The sequence below is a fragment of the Nicotiana attenuata genome, chromosome 2, assembly GCF_001879085.1.
Source record: "Nicotiana attenuata strain UT chromosome 2, NIATTr2, whole genome shotgun sequence".
Classification (NCBI taxonomy): Eukaryota; Viridiplantae; Streptophyta; class Magnoliopsida; order Solanales; family Solanaceae; genus Nicotiana; species Nicotiana attenuata.
The window spans coordinates 76,030,047-76,057,460 of record NC_031990.1 but is presented as its reverse complement, the minus strand read 5'-3'; the positions used below and the strand labels follow the sequence as shown (position 1 = coordinate 76,057,460).

General features: G+C 35.4%; 2 protein-coding genes across 2 annotated transcripts; one reads left to right on the top strand and one right to left on the bottom strand.

Moving 5' to 3' along the window:
- LOC109213050 (apyrase-like) lies at positions 7,304–13,665 on the top strand. Its single transcript, XM_019376799.1, has 9 exons — positions 7,304–7,591; positions 9,051–9,179; positions 9,323–9,379; positions 9,499–9,591; positions 11,590–11,792; positions 11,871–11,965; positions 12,382–12,596; positions 13,063–13,252; positions 13,356–13,665. The coding sequence occupies exons 1-9, from the start codon at positions 7,346–7,348 to the stop codon at positions 13,475–13,477; spliced, it is 1,350 nt and encodes a 449-aa protein (XP_019232344.1). The 5' UTR covers positions 7,304–7,345; the 3' UTR covers positions 13,478–13,665.
- On the bottom strand, positions 15,932–18,029 carry LOC109213038. Its single transcript, XM_019376790.1, has 2 exons — positions 17,573–18,029; positions 15,932–16,779 (listed from the first exon to the last, which is right to left on the bottom strand). Exon 2 carries the CDS (start codon positions 16,772–16,774, stop codon positions 16,223–16,225), a length of 552 nt encoding a protein of 183 aa, XP_019232335.1. The 5' UTR covers positions 16,775–16,779; positions 17,573–18,029; the 3' UTR covers positions 15,932–16,222.

Sequence of the window (27,414 nt, the reverse complement as noted above, 5' to 3'; positions counted from 1 at the left end):
GTGATCTGTGCAAAAAGAGCACAGAAGTGTAGCATCAGCACGAACCCGACCCATGTGCTTGGTAAGTGCCTGGCCTAACCCCGGCGAAGTAGTGACGAGGCTTAGACAGGACTACCAAACCAACCTGTGCAGTTCAATATATATATATGCAATAAAAGGAAAGAACAAAGAAATTAAACAGTTAAGAGGGAGGGGAGCAATACTATGGGGGAAATACAGTCCGGATATTAAGTCAACTATTTAAGTAAGCAATAGAGCAATAATAATAATTAATGAGCAGGAAAGTCAACAGTTGCACGGCATCAACCTTCGTGCTTTTACTCTCATCCTCACAAAAGTAATCAAGTAAAGTGCATGGCATCAACCTTCGTGCTTTTCCCCACTCATACTCTCAAATCATGGCACGGAATGACCCTTCGTGCAAATATAATCAAAACATGGCACGGAATGACCCTTCGTGCAAAATTAATCAAAACATTGGCACGGACTGACCCTTCGTGAAATATAATCAAAACATGGCACGGAATGACCCTTCGTGCAAATATAATACAAAACATGGCACGGAATGACCCTTCGTGCAAATATAATCAAAGCATGGCACGGAATGACCCTTCGTGCATTATCACTCTTCCTCAACCCAAACAGTAATCACAACCAAACGGGGCGAGGGATAAACAAATAAAAGAAATGTCCCGGCAAGGGAATTACACAATTAACAGCTAACCGGCAAGGAGCAACAACAATACTTTCACATCCCGGCAAGGAGATAATCAATATACTCTAAACCATCCCTAGGCAAGGGATTAATCATATCACTTTCTATTTCTTTCATTTCTTACCCAATAGTCTTTTTATCGTTCGAGCGAACGCTCCAAAGAATTTACAATTCATAATTAGTCCTCATACTCTTCACATTGCATAGAATTCATCAATTAACATGGAAGAGTCATAACAATATCAGGATAAGTACATACAAAGACCCACGGTCATGCTAGACACCGCGTGTATAAATACTCGTCACCATGCCTATACACCGTACTCGATCATTAGCAATTAGCAAATAATAACACTCTAATCCTATTCCTTCAAGCCAAAGTTAGATCAAACACTACCTCAAATGCTCCAAAGTCAACTCAAGCCCTCTAGTATAGCTTTACCCCTCAAATTCGGCTCCAACTCGGTCAAATCTATGAAATAATATACTTTACAATATTAATAATAGCTAAACAAACTAACCCATGCCTAAATATGAACTTTCTAAGCTTTTCTTCCCAAAAATTCCAAAAATCGACCCCGGGCCCGCTTGGTCAAAATCCGAGGTTCGAACCAATTCCATGTCACCCATTCCCCCCACGAGCCCGAATATACAATTTGTTTTTTAAATTCGAGCCCCAAAACGAGATCTAAATCAAAGAAAATTGAAAAAGCCCTAATTCTACCCTTTTCCCCCAATTTACACCTTAAGTTACATGATTTAGTCTAGGAATTTGATAAATGATGATAGAAAATGAAGAAACGAGTTAGAAATACTTACCCAAGAAGCTTTGGTGAAGAATCGCTCTAAAGTCACCTAGGGGCTGTGGAGAAGAAGAGCTCGTAGTGAAATTTGGGAATAATCCCGTCACTAGTCTGTTTTTTAGCTTTAAAAATCCACTGGGCAAAAATGCCCTTCGCCGTTCGCGGGAAGGGGACCGCGTTCGCGAAGGATAAACTGGGCAGGTCATCGCGAACGCGTGGAAGATAACGCGAACGCGTAGAAAGGAAATGCTGGGGGTCCAGGTTTGTTCTATGCGAACGCGTAAAAGGCCACGCGAACGCGATGGAGGGAGCAGCAAGTCTATGCGTTCGCGAAAAATCTGACTGCGAACGCGAAGAGGAAGTCTCTGGGTGTCTGAACTTGGCTTACGCGATCGCGATTATGGAGATGCGAACGCGTAGAAGGGGAACACCATGGGCAGTGCGAACACGTGCCTAAGGCCGCGATCGCGAAGAAGAAAAGGACCTGTGCAAAAATTAGCAGAAAATACTGCTAACTTTCCTAACGTTCAAAACAATCCCGAACCCACCTCCAAATCACTCCCGAGCCCTCGGGGCTCCTAACCAAACACACACACTAACTCAATAACATCCTACGAACTAACTCGAGCGATCAAACCGCCAAAATAACATCAAAATCATTGAATCAAACCCCAAAATCATCATTTTTCATTCTAACTTCATAAACTTCAAACTTTAGATATTTAGGTCCGAAACACGTCAAATGACGTTCGCTTTCGACCAAACTTTACAGAAAGCGCTTAACACATATTTAAGACTTGTTCCGGGCGTCGGAACCAAAATACGAGCCCGATACCGTAGTCTTTTAATCAATTTTTATTTCTATTTTCCTTAGTAATTCCAGAAAAATAATTTCACAGAAAAATTCTTTTCCTCGGGTTCTAGACCTCGGATTTCGACTCCGGGCACATGCCCGAGTCCCATATATTTCTACGGACCCTCCGGGACCGTCAAATCACGGGTCCGGGTCCGTTTACCAAAAATATTGACCAAAGTCAACTTTAATCATTTTAAAGCCACATTTTGAAATTTTTTTCACAGAATTTAACATATAATCTTTCCGGCTACGCGCCCGGACTGCGCACGCAAATAGAGGCAACTAAAGGTGAGGTTTTCAAGGCCTCGGAAGCAGGGAAAAGGAGAGAAATCCGGTGATGACCCTTTGGGTCGTCACACTAAAAGTCCAATTCATATCCTGAAAGTTCAATTCATAAACTAAAAGTCAAATTCATATCCTAAAATACTCAATTTATAAACTAAAAGTTCAATTTATAAACTAAAAGTCCAATGCATATCCTAAAGGTTCAATTCATATCCTAAACCCTAGATTCTAACTAAACTATCAAGACAATACAAAGTATAACGGAAACAAAAACTAGAAATAACAAAGATTCAAGGTTATAATTCAAACCTAAAAGTTAGGATTATATCCTAAAAATTCAACCCATACCTTAAAAGTTCGACTCACAAGAACAAATCCTAAACCCTGGATTCTAACTAAACTATTCAAGACAATACAAAGTAAATAATTCAATTCTAACTAAACTATTCAAGGCAATACAAACTCAAACATTCAATTTATACCATATGTAATCAATTCAATCAAAACAAGACATAAACCCTAGATTTCTATAAAATACAATATTAAAAAATCAATTGAAACACTAATCAATTGAAACTAATTCATTGCTAATAAACAAAACATTAGATTTATATACAAAAGATATAAATTGTAATTCAAACCTAGAATTTTTAGGAGGTGGAGAAGGAGAGCCGCAGCAGTGGCAGTGGCAGCGGCAGCGGCAGCGGCAGCGGCGACGGTGCGGCGGCAGCTGGGCGGTGGCGACGCGAGGTGGGGAATGAGATTTTTGTGAGGGAAATAGAGAATGGGAGGGGAAGGTGTTGAGAGAGAGTTGGGAAAATTTTGGGGAAGAACATAAGAGAAATGGGGGGGGGACCCGTTTTTGAGTGTCTGTTTAAAAAAAGCGACCAACGTTGGTCGCTATTTTTGGTAGGTAAATAAGTTTTGACCGTTTGACCAAAATAGCGACCAACGTTGGTCGCTATTTCTAAAAAAAAATAATTCTTTTTTGGTTTTTAAATATTATTAGCTATAAAAAAAATTTATTAGCTATAAATATTAATTTTACTTAACTACAATTATTATAAATAATTATAAACTATAAGCATAATCTTTAAAAAAATTATATTAACTAGGTAAATACTTTTAATAGATTATAATAACATCTATGCANTTGGTCGGTAAATAAGTTTTGACCGTTTGACCAAAATAGCGACCAACGTTGGTCGCTATTTCTAAAAAAAAATTACATAATTTTTTTTTCTTTTTGGTTTTAAAATATTATAAGCTATAAAAAAAATTAATATTAGCTATAAATATTTATTTTATTTAACTATAATTATTATAAATAATTATAAACTATAAGCATAGTCTTTACAAAAATTATATTAACTAGGTAATTACCTTTAATAGATTATAATAGCATCTATGTAAAGGAATTTTTTAAGTAAAGTATATGAGTAATTTCATACACACGCATAAACTATATTGTAATTGATGATCAATCGTATACATTACTACGTACGCATAAACTAATTATTCTATTAATTGATATAATAGTACTCATGTATTATAACAGAGTTAATGAATTACATTCATTCATCACTAGGTTATAAGTCTATGAATCAATTATAACAGATTAATTGATATAAATCGAGACGTTTTGTTTTTAATATTCAACGATACATCTGAGTAGGTTATAAGTCGATGAATCAATTTACACACAAATATATTTGATGAAAAATTATATATACTAATTAGGATCTTGAGAAGGGATCTTGACGAGATATATATATATATATANCCTTGTATTACATAAGTGTTAACGGATTACATTTATATTATTTAGATAGTAAATACAAAATTGATTTTTAATTTTGACCAATGTGGACCTGAAAAGAGACCAACTTTGATCGCTAATTATCCAGAATTAAACAATAGCGACCAACGTTGGGCGCTAATTTTAAATAAGATTTATTTCTATTTTATAAAATATTTTAAATAATAATATAATTATTAAACGTTAGAACTGGGTCCCAAAATAGCGACCAAAGTTGGTCGCTACTTGCTTCCCCTTTCATAACCGACCAACTTTGGTCGCCAGTTTTAAATATTATTTATTTATATTTTATAAAATATTTTAAATAATAATATAATTTTTAAAACGTTATAACTGGGTCCCGCATTAGCGACCAAAGTTGGTCGCTAATTTCAATATTTCTTTGACCAAGCAAGTCTGACCAGCCCAGTCAACATGTTGACCACTTTACCGACTAAATAGCGACCAACCTTGGTCGGTAAGTTATTTAAAATAATTATTTAATAATTTTTTCCACATTAGCGATTAACGTTGGTCGCTTTTTTTGACCAATCAACTTTGGTCACAAATTTTTGGTCGCTAATTCGCAGCTTTCTAGTAGTGCATCACAGGAATCCCTTGCAAACATGCAATTTCAACAATTTGGGATAAAAATGATGAGGTTATTAATTATGTGGACGATTGCTATAAGGTGGAAACGTATACAAAAAAAGTATGCACCCGCTATTCTTCCGATTAATGGTTCACAATTGTGGAATAAATCAGACAAGGTTCGTCCTTTGCCTCCAAGGTTTTTAAGACAAAACAAGCAAGGAAGAAAGCAAAAATTGAGAGGAAAGAAACAAGATGAAGTAGGATCAAGTAGAACTAAGATGAAGAAGAAGCAGACATCTATTGACTGTGGCCTATGTCACAAGCCTGGCCATAATAGGAGAACTTGCAAGTTTAACTATGTGCAGCCAGAAGTAGGAGTTTTTGAGCCAGCTTGTTGGATGCGTGCTACTTCATTTGTTCCCGAAAAGCTGCCGGTAAATATTTTGATTTGATAGTAGAATTAGCCCGGCTTCTTTAAAAAATTTAAGATTCTTTCTTTTACAGGTTAGAAGAGCAGAAACTGTCCAAGATGATAATGTTACTTCATCCGACGTGAATTTTTAACATGGTACTTTTTTTTTCCGGTTTGATTACACTTAGGCTAATAAGTTACTTTTGTTGTCATATCTAAGCTAATGGGTTCTATGCATATTTGATCGATATGTTGCTGATCTTTTTGTTGATGGAGTAGTAGCTGACTTGAAGTGAAGATATTTTTGCTGGTTTTGGTGTTGGTAGTAGCTGACTTGAAGCCAAAATCTTACAACTTGAATTTAGTTTTTATATTTTGCTTTTCTAATGTAATTTGTAAAACTATGTCCACAAACAATAAGATATGAACCAGCTACTATTCCATCAGTTTAAATTTAATATATGCACCAATTACTAATCCAATTGCAGTAAACTATATTGATAGTTAAAGCTTCATATCTTTTTTTCTTCGACTAATCCTGTTGCACGATGCTTCAGAATTTTCTTTTAACAGAAATCGATTTGGCGTAAAAGACTTAAATTTTGTGTTTTGACTTTCGAGTTAAATGAAAAAGAATAAACAAGAAAGAGATTAATGAAACAAAAAGTTAGAGTCAACCCTATTAAATATGACTTCGATTAGAGCTTCTGTATCGTCCGCTAGTATCAGTTTCCTCAACAATGATATCGAAAGGCTTCAAAAATTTCTTCTATTAGGACTCGCTTTTACCTTCGCATAAGAGCAACTTTAAGAATTTGGAATTTAAAAAAGAACAGAGAAGAGAGAAGCTCCTACTTGTTGTCGACAATTTGCTCCGTTTCTTAATATTGTCAACAAATAGCTTTCTTTGTAGACATTTTTTTATGGCAGAGACGAAAGAAACAGACGCAAGCTCTTCATTCAATGAGCTCTTGTGCACAGAAGCTCTTTGTTCCTCTCCAAATCTCAGTTTTAAGATGGAAAAAGGAAAGCGTTTGTATGCTATAGATTTTAACCGGTAGCAGGTAGTTTTTAACTGCATGTGAGCTACACATGGGCCCCTAGGTTAAATTTAACAGCCCTTTTTGAGAAATATGTTAAGTTTAGGGCAAAAGACCAAATATGTTATCTTTTGATATACATTAAGGACCACATCTGTTAAGGGTAATACAGTAAGGACCAAGATAGAGCAGCCTCCATAAATTAAGGATCATTTTGATCATTTCCTCCCATCACAGCCTATGTGGGAATTAGGTCGTGACACTTGGCTAACATGTTCACAAACTCTTTGTCATTACTAAGATTGTTGACGGCCAACTTAATAGTGTAGAGCTCTTTTCATTTCAGTGTAATGGCCAATGTTATAAGGCCAAGTATTTATGTCTTGTAATAGCTTCTATTATTTTTCTTTAGGTGGATCCGGGGTAATCATACTGAAATTCTTTACTAATAGTATTACTAATTTTGTCTTTGAATCCAACGAAGTGCTCATGTGCAGTACAATTCTCCTGTTCCACATGTGCGTATAAGATATTCTTCACTTTTAAAATTGAAAGAAAATCAAACTCAATGTCAGGACGTACGCATTGGATACAGATGGTTAAAGCAATAAAAAAGATTCCAATTGTACTAATGTATTTCAATAAAGAAGAAGCATTATGATCTCGTCCTTCACCTACCCCTTTCTCAGGCCAACACGAAAAAAGTGTTGAAAGTACTTCAGAAATAAATTACTTAGTAAAAAATTGGTCCGCTATTAGAGACACATTTATTCATTTTGTTATATAAACAACACAACTACTAGTTTATGCTATGTCAAACAGCTCTAAGCTAAAAGGAAAAAATGAAGAGGCAAACCAGTTTTCCTCTTCACTTCATAATCTTCTACTTCTTCTTCTTGTTGAAACTTTTAGTATTGCCTCAGTGTTGTGCTTCATCTCAAGTTAGAAGGCTACTTCTTAGCCATGAATCAGAACACTATGCTGTGATATTTGATGCTGGTAGCACAGGCAGTAGAGTCCATGTCTTTCGCTTTGACCATAACTTGGATCTACTTCCAATTGGTAATGACATTGAATACTTTCTCGCGGTACGTACGTTTCCTTTCACTTATTATGAACAATTACTTGTAGTTATTCTATATGTGATGTTAAAGCAAATTATGCAAACTTTACCACCAAAGGACGTGGTACAGTGGATAAGACTACTCTTCCCTTAATCAGAGGCTTCGAGTTCGAGTTCGAAGCCTGGGTATAAAGATATCCTTGATAGGGAGCGTTTCCCCCCGAATGGGGCCCTACGCTGCGCGAATCCGGATATGGTCAGGCTCCAATGCGAGTACCAGACACCGGGTGGGAAACCAACAAAAAAAATTATGCAAACTTTTTATGTGAGCTTTGTGAACTCCGTTTGTTTGAGCTGTTAGTGCCAAAAAAAAAAGTTAGTAATTTCTTTTGAATAAAATTTAAATATTCAAAAACTATACGAACAGTACTATAAGAAACAAGTTTTTTCATGTTAATATAATGAAAAAATATATTTTAAAAAGTTAGTCAAAGTTCACATAATTTGAATATAGGGAAATAAAAAATTACACATAAATTGGGATAAAGCTTGCTTAGATGAGCAGTAGGGAACATAGGGGGAAAATTTCTATTATTATCTAATTTTGCTCCTCTTTCTACCTGAACAAAATCTACTCACACGTGGTAGACTCTTATATAAAAATACAGATATGATGAAATTGTAAGGTTTTTTTTATATATATATATATATAGAGAAACCAAAGTTTGTTATGCTAGGGACAATTTCATAAAGTATAATTTGTCCCACGTTGCAAAAACGAATATTTTGATCATGATGTTGATCTTACTTCTTAAACCTAGAGTTACTTATACAAACAAACTTTCCACGTAGATGTATCCTCCATTAAGGGAAAATAAGAGCCTTTTATACAAGTAAAAGTAGTCCTCAAAGGAAATGATTTGATAAATGAAAGTAATTCCTTCTTTTTTTTTTAAGTAAAGGATATTATATGATCTTAAAAACAATAAAGGAAGTAGAATAGTACTCTCTCCGATCCATAATAAGTGATTTTTTAGCCTTTGGTACATCTCTTAAGAAAATACAAACTCATAGCGAAAAAAAAATGTATTCACTAAATTATCCTTAATATATTATTAACTTGACACATTGGGATATGTAAATAAGGGCAAATATTAAAAAAATAAAATTTATTCTTTTTATTATTAAAAGGACACTTATTTTGGACAAAAATAAAAAGGCCAAAAAGTCACTTATTATGGACCGCAGGGAATAGATGAAACATTTTTTTCAGAAGTAAAGGACAGTATTTGCTTAACCTTCTTTTTAATTATATGTTGAGTTGAGGGTTGAAGGCTTCCTCGATAGTTACAAATACGATGTTACTGAGAGTGGCTGTATTGATACTTGAGAATGACAAATTAAAAATTATATAAATATAAAAAATACATTAGAAAATAAAAAAGAAAATTGTGATTATTAAAATTATTATGTTGTACATGCAGATAAGACCAGGTCTAAGTTCATATGCAGATGATCCAAATGCTGCAGCACTTTCTTTAAAACCTCTTTTGGACAAAGCTGAAGGTGTTGTTCCTAAAGATTTGCAGCCTGAAACACCCCTTAAACTTGGAGTGAGTAATACGCTCTATTTTTTTATACTTCCTTCACAAACAGAGGCTTTTTGTTTCATTATTTATATAGAATTCTCAAATTTCTTCTCTCTTTATTTTTTCTCCAAAATTTATGAAATACTAATGTCTAAACATAAATACAGGCAACTGCTGGTTTGAGGTTAATAAAAGGAGATGCTGCTGCAAAAATATTACAAGCGGTATATATGAGCTTCTTACCTTTTTCTTTTTCTTCTCATTTTTTATAAATTTTAGAATAAATCTTCAGAAAAATTATCTTCCGTTATACTAATTCAAAATCTATTTTTGTCTGGTTAAGGTGAGGGATTTATTCAAGAATGAAACTAGTCTTAATTACAAGGCAGAATGGGTTTCAGTTCTTGATGGTACTCAAGAAGGTTCTTATTTTTGGGTAAGTCATATCTATCACATGGTTAACCCGCTCTCACGACCAATTGTTATCGGTGGGAGTCTTACACACAATAGTTATGAGTTCAATTTTCACCGTTCATCTCTCCTTTATTCTTCCATTTCGTCCAAGAACAAGGTTTGAGTTAGTGCACTAACTACCTTCTTTTTTCTCGCCTAATGGCTCTCCCCTAGTCACTACTAGAAAACTACATAAAATCGTCCAGAAATACTGACCGAAATCGATAGAAAAACTAGAAAAACCGACTGATTTTCGATCGACTTTAATTCGTCGAAATTAGGTTGGTCGGTAACAAATAGCGACCGAAGTCGGTCGCAATTCCCGACCGATTTCGATCTGTCAATAAAATTTCACAAGCACCAAAAAAGAAAAAATCCGCCGAAAAAACCAACCGAAGTAGATCGGTATTTTAATTATGCAATTAAAAAAGGCAGAATAGCCTGGGAGACACTTGTACTTGTTCCGGTTTGTCATCCCGGTCCCTACACTCCATAAAGTTTCATCTAGACACTTCAACTTAATCAAAACAAGACTTTTAAACCCTTCTGACCGTTGACCGGGCTTATGTGGCATTGATATGGCTGAGGTGGACAAAATAAGTGATTTACACGCACATTAGGTGCGTGAGCTGATGATTTTTCTTTATTAAAAAAATAAAATAAATAAATAAAAAATACTATTCTTCTTCTTCAGCCCCTACCGGGCCCCTTCGTTCTGCCCCCCCCCCCTACCCCCCGTCTTCTTCTTCTTCACCACCTTCCCCCTCGTTCTGCCCCCCCCCCTCCTCTTCTTTTTCTTCTTCATCCCTTTCCCCCTTTCGTTCTGCCCCCCCCCCCCTCCCCTCCTCTTCTTCTTCATCCCTTTCTCCCTTTCGTTCTGCCACCCCACCCCCCCCTCTTCTTCAATCCCTTCCCCTTCGCTCTCCCCCCCCGCCCCTCTTCTTCTTCAGTTCCTTCCTCCATTTTTTTCCGATGGTTTTAGCTTTCAAATTTTTTCACAGCCCTTTCAAATTGGGGTAGAGGAATAAGTCAAAATTCAAAAGACCTAATTCTCTACTCATGTATTTTCATGGATAACTAACTTTTCTTTAAAAAAAGGAGTAAAGGAATAGTGGTACTCATGGTGGAGAAGCCATGGCAGGTGGGTTATTATTTTAAGAAGGTTGAGTGGGTGGGTTTGAAGAAGGGAGGAGGGGTTTTCTTTAATTTTAATTTTTTGCTTATTTTATTTTATTTTTTGTTTAAGAAATTAAAATTTTGTTAAATAATATTATTTTGGCATAGAATCTGATGTGGATGCTGATTTGTCATCCACGTCAAGCAAGTGAGCTTCACGCGATTCCGAAGAGTTTAAAAGTCTTGTTTTGATTAAGTTGAAGTGTCTAGATGAAACTTTATGGAGTGTAGGGACCGGGATGACAAACCGGAACAAGTACAAGTGTCTCCCAGGCTATTCTGCCATTAAAAAATGCACCGTCTGATAATCGAACCGGGATTTGTACTGTGGCAAGATACTATTATACCACTAGACCATTGGTAGATTTTGGTTTAAGACAATCTTTTATTTTATTTGTACTCTTTAATTGCATTTTCACGCGACAATTCGATTTTATTAAAAATATAAAATTTCGGTCGGTTTTTTAGATTGACCGACTGAAATAACCGACCGATTTAGGTCAGTTTTTTGAATTAATTTTAATTTATTTTCGCGGGACGCCAAAATAGTTTCCCGCATTTTTGCGCCAAAAAAAACTCGACCGAAGTTGGTCGATTTCGTAAAAAAATTAAAAAATAAAATCTTTTAAAATACCGACCGACTTCGGTTGGTTTTTGACCGACCGAAGTCGGTCGGTTTGGCCGAATTTCTAGTAGTGAGTGTAACGAAAAAAGATTTGAAAAATAAAATATATTATTCAATTGGAATAATATAGGTCTTCGATTTTACTATATTATTACATAACTTTTTTATTATCGGATACAGGTTGCCTTAAATTACTTATTAGGAAATTTGGGTAAAAAGTATGAAAGAACAATAGCTACAATTGATCTAGGAGGTGGATCAGTGCAAATGACATATGCCATCTCAAAAGAAAGGGCTTCAAAGGCTCCCAAAGTAGCAAATGAAGAGCCTTATGTTCTAAATAAATCTCTTTTGGGGGCTAATTATCACCTCTATGTTCACAGGTAACTTTAGTAACTTGATTCTTATTTTTTTTAAACTAATAATTTTTTATTGTTTTACCTAATATGATTTGTTTGTAGCTATTTGAACTATGGTCAATTAGCAGCTAGAACAGAGATTTTCAAAGTTTCTGGAAATTCATCAAGTAGTCCATGCATTTTGGGAGGTTATAATGGTAAGATTAGTGGTCTATAACCTCACTTGTATCATAAGTTACAAATTAACCCCAATATATATTAGACTTATTTATGGGCTTGGAGTTCATGGTTGGATCATGTTTATTGATATTAGCAAATTAAATACTAGTGTTTTCATGATACTTTTTGACTATTGGTTGGAGCAGCAATATGAAGTTAATGGTTGAGATAGTCACAAATAATTTTCGCCTATAATTGAGGAAAATTCATTTTCCTCCTTTTCGTGTTCATTATGTTATTTACATAGCCGGTATACATAGATCATACACTATTATACACAATTATAGATATTATATACATATATTATACTTCTGCCAGATATGTTTAGTTTAACCGTAGGTGAGCAGCTATTTAAGTTAATTTTTCTTTTAAACATAACTATGATTTGTTTAAGGTTACTACACATACAATGGGGTGGCATATAAAGCATCATCACCAAGAAATGGTTCAAGCTTGAAGAAATGTAGATCATTAGCTAAAAAGGCACTAAAGATTAACGCACCCTGCAACCACAAGAAGTGTACTTTTGGTGGGGTTTGGAATGGTGGAGGTGGAGATGGATACAAGAATCTCTATGCTTCTTCTTTCTTCTATGATTATGCAGCTATGGTAAGAAACTTTCACTTATGGAATAAACATGTTTTTCTTTTTGTTTTTTTAAAAACCAATTCAACTTCGTTGGATTTATTTATTTGCTTTAGAATCTAGTGGCTCGTTTTCATTGTTAGCTAAATTTGTTTTCAACAAACAAGTCCCTAACCCTAAAGGGTCACGGGTGTCCACTTTTTTCTTTAGTGTGACTTGAACCGTTTAATATATGACCGTCTCATCTAAAACAAAAATTAAGAGAATAATCTTTCATGCCCACTTACAATTTGAATAAAATAAATTATCCTATAAAGTTTTTTGTATTTTATTTATAAATTTCTTGTGTTATACTTTACGATCTCTTATGAAAGTGATCATATAACTAAAATAATATTTATAATAGATGACAAAATCAAATCTTCCCTAAAAGTTTAAGTTGCTGTAGTGAGTACACATTTATTTACTTAGTTTAATTCTACATTTGCAGGTTGGCATAATTGACGCCAAAAAGCCCTCTGGAAGAGCTAAACCAATACAATACCTAAATGCAGCAAAGCTTGCTTGCAAGACCTCAGTGAAAGACATCAAATCAGTATTTCCTAACATTCACGAGAGAGATATGCCATATATTTGTCTGGATTTGGTATATGAGTACACTTTACTAGTTAATGGATTTGGTAAGTTAATTCTTAATTATGATCATTAATTAATTATGAAGTAACAGTTAATATTGTTGATGTTAAAATTCTTAAGTTCCATTCTTTTAACTAAAATTGGCAGGCCTGCATCCCAAACAAGAGATCACAGTGGTGCATGATGTTAAATACAGGAATTACATTGTTGGAGCAGCTTGGCCACTGGGTTGTGCCATTGATGTTGTTTCGTCTTCTTCCTCCACCTGATCATTGAACATCATATTATCATCTTTGATCAATTTTATCAATATCTAGCGTTATAATTATTTGGAAACTTGGTATGAGGAAGTCATTATTTTGTGTTCGGTTAACAGAAACTCCATCAAAAGGAAAATTAATGACTTCCTTAATTTATGGACAGTAGTCATTTTTCTTACAACAATCTTTACTTTCAACTTCCTGTTATTTACTTTGAACTAACACCTAGACATATTATTACTTCTTGGTTCTCAAAAATTTTATCAAAACACTTTTCAATTTGCTAATACTATTATTAATCTTTAATAAATATTTTATTCTAAAATATTTTTCATTCACTAACCAAACATAAAAAGACATGAAAAATTTCCTTGCTCATATCAAATACATATAAAGCGGTCCACATGACTATAATATTAAAGCACTCCATGTTTTAACAAGAATTGAAATGGGAAACATTACCATTCAGAGACTGCTGAGTGAAACCAGCAAGAGTATTTTGCTGCTTCAGCCATTGCATTGAACCCTGCGCTTCACAGAGCTTTGGTTCAATGACACGTCCTCTTTAAGAAAGTCCCCGAGAGGGCTTAGTTGATCCATGATTTATGTTTCATCTTTCCTTTCCTTTTCATTTGTTTCGAGAAATCTATCAAAGCCATTACCAAGGAGCTAATTCGTTCAGTACTCAGTTGACTGCTTCTATAGAGAAGGCGGAGCGTCAACGCCTGCTTGACTAGCTCAAAAGGAAGCAGCTGGAGTGTGTAGATGGGCTTTGAATAAGAGTTGGGTGATTTATTTCCAATGATGCCAACGGTGGATGATATTATGGATTAATTGTTTATGTGTGGATTAGACACACGTCACAAGCTCGAATTTTACAACGGAAAACAGTCTAATATTTAAGTGGACAAGGAAACAAGACGACCCATTATTCACCCATTTTCAGACCATGCGCCAGCTGGGCCTCGGAGACAAATTTAAGTTCATAACCTGCTTGCCAGAACATAACCTTGGGATTTTATCCCCTTATTACAGTACGCAAGCTGAGGTAAGAGAGGTTTTCAAGAAAACAGTACACGCTACTGAATCGTCAAAATATATAGTATTAAAAGAAGGCGGAATGTAAGTGCTTATTTGGTTTAGAAGAATGAAATTTGAATCAAAACCTACGCTCGTATTTTGCAGTGAGTTTCGAGCAAGTCTGGTATGCTAATTCCACAAAACTCTCAAGTTTAAGAGTTAGAAATGAAACTCCTTTTTCATTTGAAACTGTAAGCCCCTTATCATATTATATGTCATCATAAACGCTTTCAAGCAGCAAAATAGATGGAAGCCTGACCTCAAGAATCAGTTTCTAAAACAAAATATGCAAAAGGCTAAAAACATGAACTCAGACATGTATCTAGTCTACGCCAATATCAACGTGCAGCATAAAGTTGCAAACAGCAATCCATATCTTTCAAAAGACAATATGGCAGCTCAAAATCAAGAATTACCATCACATCATATGCCCCCTCAGATTTGTCATGATGACATAACAGTAGCAATTGCAAAATCAGCAACAACCACCTAATGTTTAAGCAAGACTAGTTGCCTTTATCAATTGCACAAGCTAAAGCGCCAAAAATGTGATAGAAATTAATTAGATAGCCTCATATATAATACATAGATACAATATATGCATGCACATACACATGCATATATACACACACACACACACACACCTTCATATTTAATGTTTTCAAAAATCAACTCCATAAGGTATTATTCTCCATTAACAAAACCAAAACCAAACTTGTGTGCCAATCCAATTGTCTCTTACCTTAGAAGTGTATACTCATTATAACAACACCAACTACTACACCTCAACCCCAAGTCAGGGTTGACTATACAAATCCTCACTATTCAAGTCACTGAATTTGAACTCATCTCAGTCTATTATATAGGATTAAAGTAAAAAAAACAAAAAAGTACAAGAAGTTCTCTATACTGTTTACGACAAATAAATCTCTGATATACTAAAAGACTCCTAGCAAGCAAAGGATACAAATCTGCATTACCTTCTTCTTAACAGCACCTACCCTTAGTTCCTTACATCTGGTTCAATGCGAAAGAAGCTAACTTATGCTACATATAATGGAATTGGGTGTTTGTCAGTGTTTTTAAGAGGACATCTGAAAATTAACTACTATATCACCAAGAAAGACACTCCATCAGCCCAGAATCTGTGAAGCACTATTATTATGTCACACTGTCCTAAGCACTTTAGGAGTTAAGTCAGCTCTATCTTGGCTAATTTTTATTTGCTCCACTTATTTAAACACCAATTAAGTTACTTCTGAGTTTGTTTTCCTCACACCTGACTCAATCTTGTTGAATTTAAAACGCACAAGAAAGTTTTGAGAAAGAAAAAAGGAGACCACAATATTCAATACCTAAAACATATATTCAAGACTTTCAAGGTAAAAGGCACAAGTGAATAACGTTCCTATAGTACAACGGATACAGCAACATACACAGAATTAATATTGTATGAGCATGTCAGCGCTGGAACTCACATTAGGAAAACTCTCAATTGCAACTACAAGCGAGAACAAAAAATCAGCTATGACTCTAATATCCAGAGAAAAGAAAGGATGATTTTTGAAACTATAACAGCACTTCAACCATGTTGATTAGTTTCTATAACAGCAATATAGAGGAATCCAAAAGATAAAGCCTAAGCTAAATCATCAGAATTGCATGTCTAAAGCTTCACAGTTCAATTGCATTACCAAGCACGAATGAGAACACTTCACAAAGTGGAGGATACTCGACAAGTGCAATATCCGTTGCATACCCAGCAACAGGCAATTTCAGATCCCTCAGAACAGTGAATGCCTCGCCCATACGAGTTGTAGGCACTTCTTCAGCTACCGCACAATAAGGAATCCATGTGTCAGGACGAGACTCTTCCCCCATTTCAATTCCCTCCTTTTTCATTGCATCAAACAACTGCAAATGGAACTGAAGGAGAGACAAAGTTGGAGTTGGAGCAAGAAACAGAGTATCACTGTCACTTGGGAGGCTTCCAATTGAACCAAAGGACAACGGCAGAGGTTCTTGCTTGGCAGCAAAATTCTTTAAAATGTTCTCAAGTTTTAGAGGATCAACAAGCGAACTAGAGAACAGAGTAATGTGAGGCCTAGACTCAATCTCAATAAGTTGAGTGCTAATCTGGCGCCGAGCCAATACATTCCATGCCTTTAGCACCTGGTTTTCCAGCGCAGGGTCAAAGTACAACTCAATGGCGTAGCCTTGTGACATTGCCCCTAAATCAATGTTTAAACAAACAGAATGTAAACCAAGAAATACTTATCAGAAAAAAGAAGTAAACCAATCACTCCCTCCATTCAATTTATGTGGCGGTGTTTGACTGAGCACGAATTTTAACAAAGAAAGAAACTTACGAAATTTGTGGTCTACAGCAAACCATAGACATTTGTGTAGCTATAAATATCTCAGTAAGGGTAAAATGGTAAGTTTAAAGTTAATTGTTTCTAAATAAAGAAAGGTGTTGTTCTTTTTTGGACAAACAAAAAACGAAAAATGAGCCACATAAATGAGACGGAGGAAGTATTCAAGAACTAATCCGGGTCTACTTTGATTTCTCAGAGACACTAGTAACATTAGTTTCTCTTGATTCTTAATACAGTCTGGGATCGGCTATATAACTCCTTAATAACAATTCCCCTCAATTTAGGCCCTATTCATTCCGAATGGCGCGGAACGGTTATTGAAGATTCATATAGTTGACCCCAACTAGTTTGAGATTGAGTCATAGCTATTGTTGTAAGAAATCAAGAAATTCAATCAAACTATCACCCTAAGATAGTGATAGCAGAATAGAAAATTCACGCCAATTATAAACAATGTAGAACACTAAATGCTAAAGCCCGCTAATAACAATTGGAATCTCAGTAAAAAAATAAGCAAAAAATGAACAGAAAATCAAAGCGAACCAACCAGCAAAGCATGAATACACCCAAAAACAGAATTTAATAAATACAGTTAAAAATTGAATCTTTAAAAATAACAAAAGAATTAGCTAAAAGTAGAACATACCCAGTTGCGATGCGAGCCGGATAAAGGGGGTAGAAGAATTTCAATTTGGGGAAATAGTGAAAAATTGAATTGCCCCAAAATAGAACTGAAATTAATTAAGAGTTTAAGTGGAGGGGAAAGGGTTAGTAAAAACAAAGGGCAGAGATAAAGAAGGATATGAAGATGGAAAGAGAGCAAGTTGAGTGAAGAAGCATGTGAGATTTTTGTAAAAAGGCTTCAAATTCGGAAGGAACAGAGGGAATAAAGAGAGAGAGAGAGACGCAAAGAAATGATTTTTTGAAAAGTGATTTCTTGACAACTAATTTCTTGGCAATACTCCACAACAGGAGACCCAAGAATGGAAAGCGATTGAAACACTGTTCTCATCTCCTAGTATATTCCCAATCTCTTTCTTTGTATCACAGGTAGAAGAAGGTCATAGTGCTTTTGTTTTTTGGTCATAGTGCGTACAGCTTGTTTGGATGTTTGTTATGTTTTGTTTCGTAATGTATTTTTTTGTATTAATATTATTTTGATATATATAATATTTGGATATATATTGTTAGCCCTTATTTCATCATGTTATGTAACAATAATATAAAAATAAACTTACAATATTACAAATAAACAAAAAAAGTAAGGTACGAGGTAAAATTATTATGTAAAAAGTAAGATAAAAAATAAAATATGATTATTTAAAAATAAGGAAGGACGATATGAGAGAAAAACAAGGTAACGACGCAATCACACTAAATCTGTCGATACATAAAGTAACACTTTACGTCTTTATTTAACAATGAATTTAATTATACGATAATAAAAATGTAAGTATCAATCAAAACAAATATTGTATTTAAAGTAACAATACAATACAATCCAAATAAGTTGTTGTTTGGATGGTTGTTACCTATTGTATTGTGTCGTATAACTTTAAATACAATATTTATTTTCTTTGTTACTTTTTTTTATTGTGTCGTATCATTAAATTCATCGTTATATAACGACCAAAAGTGCAACTTTATGTGATGACAGATTTGATATGATCACGGCATTACCTTGTTCTTTCTCTCATCTTGCCCTTCCTTATTATTAAATAATCAACTTTTTTATCATTTATCCTACCTTTTTTTATAATAATTATAACTTGTACCCGCTTTTTTTTATAATATTACAAATTTATCATCACGGATTCTTCATGATAGATTCCATTTTTAGCCTAAAATAACTTATTCTTCATATTACCGGTACATGACAACATGAAACGGTGGTAAACGAGATAATTTATCCAAATATTGTATTCATTGAAATAATACAGTATAATATGATATATTATGAAACGACATGCAACAACTATCGAAATAAGATGTATGTAGTTATATGTTATTAGTGTTTTTAAAAGAGATTGAGACTCAGGTGTTCCATAGGTACAATACAATGGTTGTTAGAGTGTCTAATAGGTACAAGAGTTAATTGACGTGTTTAAATGAAATTTGGTGCCTATTTAAAGGGGTTGTGTATGTATTTGGCCTCAGATATTTTTATAGCAACATAATAAATGTCACGTTTAAGAACCTATTTGAAAAGCCACATGAGAATTGGAATTGGGTGTAATTGTGTGTAATTACACATTTTGGCATATTTGTTCGACCAAGTAATTGGTGAGGAATTAGGTGTAATTGGGAGGGAGTAATTACACTCTCCAATTCTCAGAGGATAAAGAATTGGATGTATTACATGACGTAATTACAAGGCAATCTTTCCAATATTTTTTTTCTTTCAATATTATATTACTCAACTGGGAAACAAAAAAGATAGAAACGCAGAGCATTTTTATATTATTCATTGGTTATGTTATAGGCTCACCCAAAAGATGCTAATATAGGACGAAGAAGTTGACAGACTATAATACCTTGGCTTTGATATTTGGAGACATTGTCACTGATAGTAGGAATGGATGTTAAATTAGCTTATGAAGATGTACAGTCTATTGACCATGTATGTTTTGATCAAAACATAAGCTTTACGAGTACAGAAACAACTCAATTAACCGGTCAAGATAAAAGAGCAGGAAAAAGGAAGTTTAGCTGAGGAACAAACTTTGGCATCTCATCCAAAAAGAATTAGGAACTCTATTGGAAGTAGTTTGGCTAAATCTGTTGATGTATGGACAACCATAGCTGAAGAGCAAATACGGCTACAACATGAACCAAAAATACTTCTGTGAAGAAATTAACTTTGATAATGGAACTAGAATTGAACGATGCATAGAATATATGAGTTATTGATCTCCTTACAAATGAGAGAAATGCTGAATTCTTTGTTGTTATGGCTCCTTCGCTTAGAAAGAAATGGGTCATGCACAAACTTGGATTATATGATTGTTGCCGTTAATGTTGTGTTATTATTGTTCGGATCAAGTTATAAGCTATTAGCTTATGTTTCTTTGGATTATGTTAACTATTAGCTCCAGACATGAGTACCTTCTACTTCTTCTTATGCTTTATATATTATGTGAAAATCATGGATTTTAATCCATCAATCGACCAACAATGCTCTATATAGCTTCTTCCTATTTTGTTCCTTTCATTATCGTTTCTACAACGAGCTCCATAGACCAAATAAGTTTATCTTATTTGTTTTTGAAAGCATGATATTTTCTCTTACACCAGTATAATTGTAAAAAAAATTATTTATCATATAGGATGGAAAATGAAGATCAATTCATGATGTTTCTTGCAAAATGTGTGCTTTTAGTTAGCATTATTGGAAAATATTTAGGTGTTTGACCAAAAGAAAGAGTACACCGATCAATTTTACTGAAGCAGAGTTTATTAAAGATTTGATTGAAGAAAATTCCCGTGGATGCTATGACCAACTACATATGAATGTTGCATGTTTCTTACAACTTGCAGATGAGATGAAAACAAGAGGTCCATCAACTAATTCAAGAACGGTCAGAGTTGAGGAACAATTGGCCATATTTATATTTATATTAGCTCACAATTAAAGGAATAGAGTTGTACAAAATCATTTTTAACATTAAGAAGAAACCATTAGCCGTTATTTTAACAAGTGTTTGAAAGCTTGTCTACTACTAGGAAAATACTACGTCAAGCAAGCAGAAAAAGGTATCCCGCAAGAGATATCGTTGATCACACCCAACTATGCCTTATAAAAAGGACTAAGCGGTCATTGCAAATATAATTCGGTTTACAAGTCTGGAGTCGAATCCCACAGAGAACTAAGGCTTAGCTACAGTTGTTCAATATTACTAAGAAGACAAGCTCGAACAATTCCTATGCTATAAATATTAAGATTCTTGTATCTAATTAACTAACAAATTAAATTAGTAGATTAACACTAAAGACACTACGGGTTGGAGACAAGATTAAGGAGGTCTAGAGTTATGATTTCCCCTATTGTCGGAATCCTTCCCGCTAAGTTTTCTATAAATTTGCCTAAGTCTTCTCTACTGATCATGAGAACTCTGGCTGTCGTAACTCTGTCCCGAGTAATTACAATAATTTATTAGACATATTCTCCCGAATTGCGCTAGCTCGCTAAGTACAGCTCACTCGGATCGCACCCAAGGTTTCGTTATCCCTAATCCCACCTCTAAACCCTCCGTATTGATCCCTCATATACGTTAGGAGTGATGTTATTCAACAACTACCTAAATATGCACTCTCTCCCGAGTAATACACACTAAAGAGGCACAGACGATTGAGAGCTCTTCAACCAACCACAATAATAACGTAGTTGAATAAATAGAGAAAACAAATCTATATTAACATAACAGGAAAATCATCCTCCAATAGGTTCCATCAAAACCCTAGATAACAAATTAGCTATTCATAATAGTATGCATAACTACAATACTAGAATTCATAACCAATAATGAAAATAGGAAGAAGGAAGTGAAAAACTCGTAGAAGAATTCTCCGCCTCGCTCCTAGTGTGTTCTTGCCTCCTTAGGTCGAATCCCCGATCTCCTTAGCCTCCTTAGGTCTAAATTATGTCAAAAGTATGTCCCTCGTCCCTCAAAATAGCATTTTTACATGTATTTATACCAAGTAGGGCCAGGCCCAGACGAAAAACACCTTTTCCTGCGCGAAATAGGACTCTGGCTCTGTAAAATTTGCACAGGCGCGCCGCATGGGGCGACGCACTGTGCGGCGCGGCAGTGGGAAAGTTCAGAGAGCTGTTTCTGTCAGGCTATTAGCAGATTCCACAGATGCAGCGCACGCTGCAGCGCACTGTGCGGCGCGGCACTGGGAATTCGCAAAAATGCAAAACATGAAAGTTGTAGCCCTTTCAAATATCTTTCCAACGATATATTGTGAAGCCCAAACGGAGTTCTGAGCGAAAACTTCTGTGCATTTTACTAGACAATGCATCGTATGCCCGCTCGGTTCTCCGTTTCGTTCTTAACTATCATCCGTTGATCCCCGAACACGATCCCGGCTTGATTCCTTAGGCTTTTACTCAGACTTCAAAGCTCCAAATCATTTGAATTTATTCCATAATATCTATGTAGCTCGGAATCACTCCTACAAGGCATAAAATACACAATTAGTGCAAAACACTAGCGACTAAAACTCCAACTGAATTAAAGTGCAGTAAATTAGAGTGTAATAAGCGACTAAAATACGCAATTATAGCCTATCATCAACACCCCACACTTAAACCATTGCTCGTCCTCGAGCAATCAAACTACACTTTATATAGACACGACCTTTTAAACAATTATCCTAACTCATCACACCAAGAATATTTAAAATAGACTAAGCACAAAAGCGTAACATCTTCACCTCAAGATTTGACTCACAAGTACCACACATTATTCATAACTCACCCACTTACTCTAACATAGAGGTCAAGGATTACCTTTCCTTCATGAATCAAGTACCCTCACATAACAAAGAGTGTAGTTTCACACAAAAAAAAAATTTAAGAACACTTAGGAACTCAAGATAGAAAGAATTCACTCACTCTCAAAAATAACATTCATATGCCACAAAAGATGCACCATAGGCTTGCACGTAGTGTACTACTCTACTAATCGAGCTCATTCAGTCTAGGATCAAGTAGGACTTTATTTGATTGTAATGTAGGCTGCGGGACGGGTAAGATACATTTAGATATAAGAGTGACTACACCTCCCTAAGCACTTTAATACATATACTTTAACATTCAAACCCCATACTTTTGTCAAACCAAACTCCACCTCCACATCAATGTATATTACCCCATACTTCTTTAAGCACAATTACATCAAGAGTCACCACTTATCAAGGAATATTTTTTTCACAGCAATACAACTATTTTTTCCTTTTCTTTCTTTTTCAATTCAAGTGGCTCTTACTTTTTCAAAACAGTGCACCTTTCTCCTTATTTCATTAGTTCCACCCAAAAGCCAAACCAACCACCCCACACTTTAACTTTTACAAAGTTCATAACAATTCAAGTGCTCATGAGAGATGAAACGGTTCAAATAGATGGTTAATTCAAACAAATGGGTAAGGCTTGTAATGTGGTTGCCAAAGAAACAGGATTACAGGCTCAAATGGGTTAACTACGATACATAACAATTAGGCGGGTAAAATATACATATTCGCTCAACAAAGAAACGCCTATATCACTTCCAAGACTGAACAAAACTACTATTTCGCTTTGCAAACACACGGGGCAAGTTCTAGGCATCAACTGCAATGCACAGAATAACACCCAAAACTCACACACACATGGCACATAACTCACTCAGGATTGGATTCATCAAAACACTCTAGTCAAAGCAGTTGAGCAAAGTTAAGATCATACAATTTAAGGTACTTATACAAGAGTTAAAAACTGAGCCTAAGCGTCACATCCAAAGTACTCACTATTCTCAAGGCATAACAAAGTCAAGAGATATTGCTTCAATTCAAAACAAAACACAATGGCTCCTATTCCTAAAAAAAATAAAACTAACTACACCCGGTTAAAAATAAAATCCTTGGAAAAGAACCGCGGCACAAAGAAAAATCAAGGGGGAATTACTACACTACCTACAAAGAAAATCTTTTTTTTTACTTAAATCTCTCAAGGAAAAAAAATAATTAATTAAACTAACACAAAAAAAAAAAAAAATAGCATAGGAAGTCACCCAGACAATCTCCTCACCCCACACGTAAAATTGTGCATTGTCCCCAATGCACACCATAACTAAATAAGAGGATAAAAGAAACTCCTTGGTAGGCCAAAGGCCGAAGCACTAGCAGCTCATGGGATACTCAGACTTCTCTCAGGCTTGGTCCTTCTTGCGGGTACCTCACACTTAGTTCCAACCATCTGGTTTGCTGTTGCATCCTTCCAATAGTTTTGCTTTCCATGCTCTTAGAAAATCAAAAATCGAAACTACAAAAATAATACAATTAAAAAAAAGAAAAACATAAAATAAAAGAAAGCAGTAAAGCTGGGTTGCCTCCCAACAAGCGCTTGATTTAACGTCGCGGCACGACACGAATCACTTTTTGCCTCCACCTCGAGCTTATGAATTGAAGCCCCAATTTGGCATCAAGTTTTCGGCTATGCTCCAAGGGTGGAGGAACAAATCTAATTGGCCCAAGCAACCATTGTACTATTCTACACTTCTTGGCTTTTAGATGAGGTATGTAGTCCTGTCTTTCTGGCAAGAAAAATTCCAGAATGTAGGCACTTTGTTCCTCATCCCTTGACTCCTCAAGTGGCTCGGATGACTTTATTTCCATATCGTCATCCAAGCACAGTGTAGAAAGATTTTTGGAGTGAGGCCCAATGCGCACAAACACATGAACTTCAGGACTTTCAACCTCCTCAACATCAATGATACTAGAGTGAACAAAATTTATATCCTCAATGTCCTTGGCTGACTCTAGTCTCACTTCTTCAACATCGACATCCTCAAATTATAGTTGGCTAGGTTGTTGATGTTCTACTTTGACCTCCTCAATTAGCACCTCAAATTCACGCTCTTCTTGGCTCTTATCCCCAAAATTGGCATGCTGAGCATTAAAAGCTTCAACCACTTGACTCACTTGAGCCTCCAAGTTACGAATAGTTTCCTCTTGCCTTTCTATCTGCAATTATTTTTCATTATTTTGTTCCAGAAGGCACATTAACATATCCTTGATCTCCTTCAGGTCTGCATCCCCAGGTTCTTTGTTCCTGTTAACTTCACAAGAAAAGGTAGAACCACCATAGTAAGGGGTTGGGGAAAGATAAAAAATATATGCACAACCATAAAAGTGACCATTTTTACCACCACACACATTCCACAAATAAGATTGAGTTGGTGCACATAACTCGCTCTCGGAAATATTTTGATAATTTTGATACGGGTGGTTTTCTTCACAATATGTATGAGGATCAATAGTAGAATTATCTACACCTAAATTTCCATAATTCCAAGATGTCATGTTTCTCAAATCAACAGTTATAATAACAAGAAATAAATAAAAACAAAATAAAATAAAAGTTCAAACTTGAAACCTAGCAATATATACAGCTACAACTACACCGTTAGTTCCCCGGCAACGGCGCCAATATTTGATCCACGGCAACAGCGTCCAAAATTTGATCACGCCCATTATAAAAAGGACTAAGCGGTCGTTGTAAATATAATCCGGTTTACAAGTCTGGAGTCGAATCCCACAGAGAACTAAGGCTTAGCTACAGTTGTTCAATATTGCTAAGAAGACAAGCTCGAACAATTTCTATGCTATAAATATTAAGATTCTTGTATCTAATTAACTAACAAATTAAATTAGTAGATTAACACTAAAGACACCACTGGTTGGAGACAAGATTAAGGAGGTCTAGAGTTATGATTTCGCATATTGTCGGAATCCTTCCCGCTACGTTTTCTATAAATTTGCCTAAGTCTTCTCTACCGATCATGAGCACTCTGGCTGTCGTAACTCTCTCCCGAGTAATTACAACAATTTACTAGATATATTCTCCCAAATTACGCTAGCTGGCTAAGTACAGCTCACTCGGATCGCACCCAAGGTTTCGTTATCCCTAATCCCACCTTTAAACCCTCCGTATTGATCCCTCATATACGTTAGGAGTGATGGTGTTTAACAACTACCTAAATATGCACTCTCTTCCGAGTAATACACACTAAATAGGCACAGTCGATTGAGAGCTCTTCAACCAACCACAATAATAACGTAGTTGAACAAATAGAGAATATACTATAACAAATCTATATTAACGTAACAGGAAAATCATCCTCCAATAGGTTCCATCAAAACCCTAGATAACAAATTAGCTATTCATAATAGTATGCATAACTACAATACTAGAATTCAACAACCAATAATGAAAATAGGAAGAAGGAAGTGAAAAACTCGTAGAAGAATTCTCCGCCTTGCTCCTAGTGTGTTCTTGCCTCCTAGGTCGAATCCCCGGTCTCTTAGCCTCCTTAGGTCTAAATTATGTCAAAAGTATGTCCCCCATCCCTCAAAATAGCGTTTTACATGTATTTATACCAAGTAGGGTCGGGCCCAGACGAAACACCTTTTCCTGCACGAAATAGGACTCTGGATCTGTAAAATTTGCACAGGCGCGCCGCATGGGGCGACGCACTGTGCGGCGCGGCGGTGGGGAAGTTCAGAGAGTTGTTTCTGTCAGACTGTTAGCAGATTTCACAGACGCGGCGCACGCTGCGGCGCACTGTGTAGCGCGGCAGTGGGAATTCGCAAAAATGCAAAACATGAAAGTTGTATCCCTTTCAAATAGCTTTCCAACGATATATTGTGGAGCCCAAACGGAGTTCTGAGCGAAAAGTTATGTGCATTTTACTAGACAATGTATCGTATGCCCGCTCAATTCTCCGTTTCGTTCTTAACTATCATCCGTTGATCCCCGAACACGATCCCGGCTTGATTTCTTGGGCTTTTACTCAAACTTCAAAGCTCCAAATCACTTGAATTCATTCCATAATATCTACATAGCTCGGAATCACTCCTACAAGGCATAAAATACACAATTAGTGCAAAACACTAGCGATTAAAGCTCAAACTCAATTAAAGTGCAGTAAATTAGAGTGTAAGAAGCGACTAAAATATGCAATTATAGCCTATCATCAATCGTCTAATTTACTTTTCTATCCTTGGTTCAAGGTTCGTATTTAGTATTATATTCTACACTCATTAATAAATATTACTTATTAAAGCGACTAAAATATGCAATTATAGCCTATCATCAATCGTCTAATTTACTTTTATATCCTTGGTTCAAGGTTCGTATTTAGTATTATTAATAAATATTACTTATTAAATATTTGTGCGATATCTAGACCTATTGTAAGTTTTTAAATGATTGTATTGGGGCTATCGGTGGAACTCATATTCCTGCATTTGTTTCTATGGAAGATCAACGAGGATATAGAAATCGTAAAGGAGTTCTTTCTCAAAATGACCTTGCTGTGTAGATTTTGATATAAATTTTCAATACATGTTTGCTGGTTGGGAAGGCTCTGCTTCAAATTCTAGAGTATTAAGACATGTCGTTTGGGAGATGATCAGATAGGTTGAAAATTCCAACTGCTAATTTACTAATAACTCATACACCTATTCTTTTTTTATTATCTTTTTAAAATATTTAAATTGTACTTGTAACTTTGTAGAAAAATATTATATAGTTGATGCAGGCTATGCAAATACAAAGGACTTTTTAATACCTTACCGTTCAGTACAATATCATTTGAGAGAATGGAGCCAAACACAAGCTCCACAAAATGCTCGCGAGCTTTTTAACTTTTCAAAACTTTGTAATATGGTGGAGAGGACATATGCTATATTGAAAAAAAAGATTTCCCTATATTGATGACTCCTCCT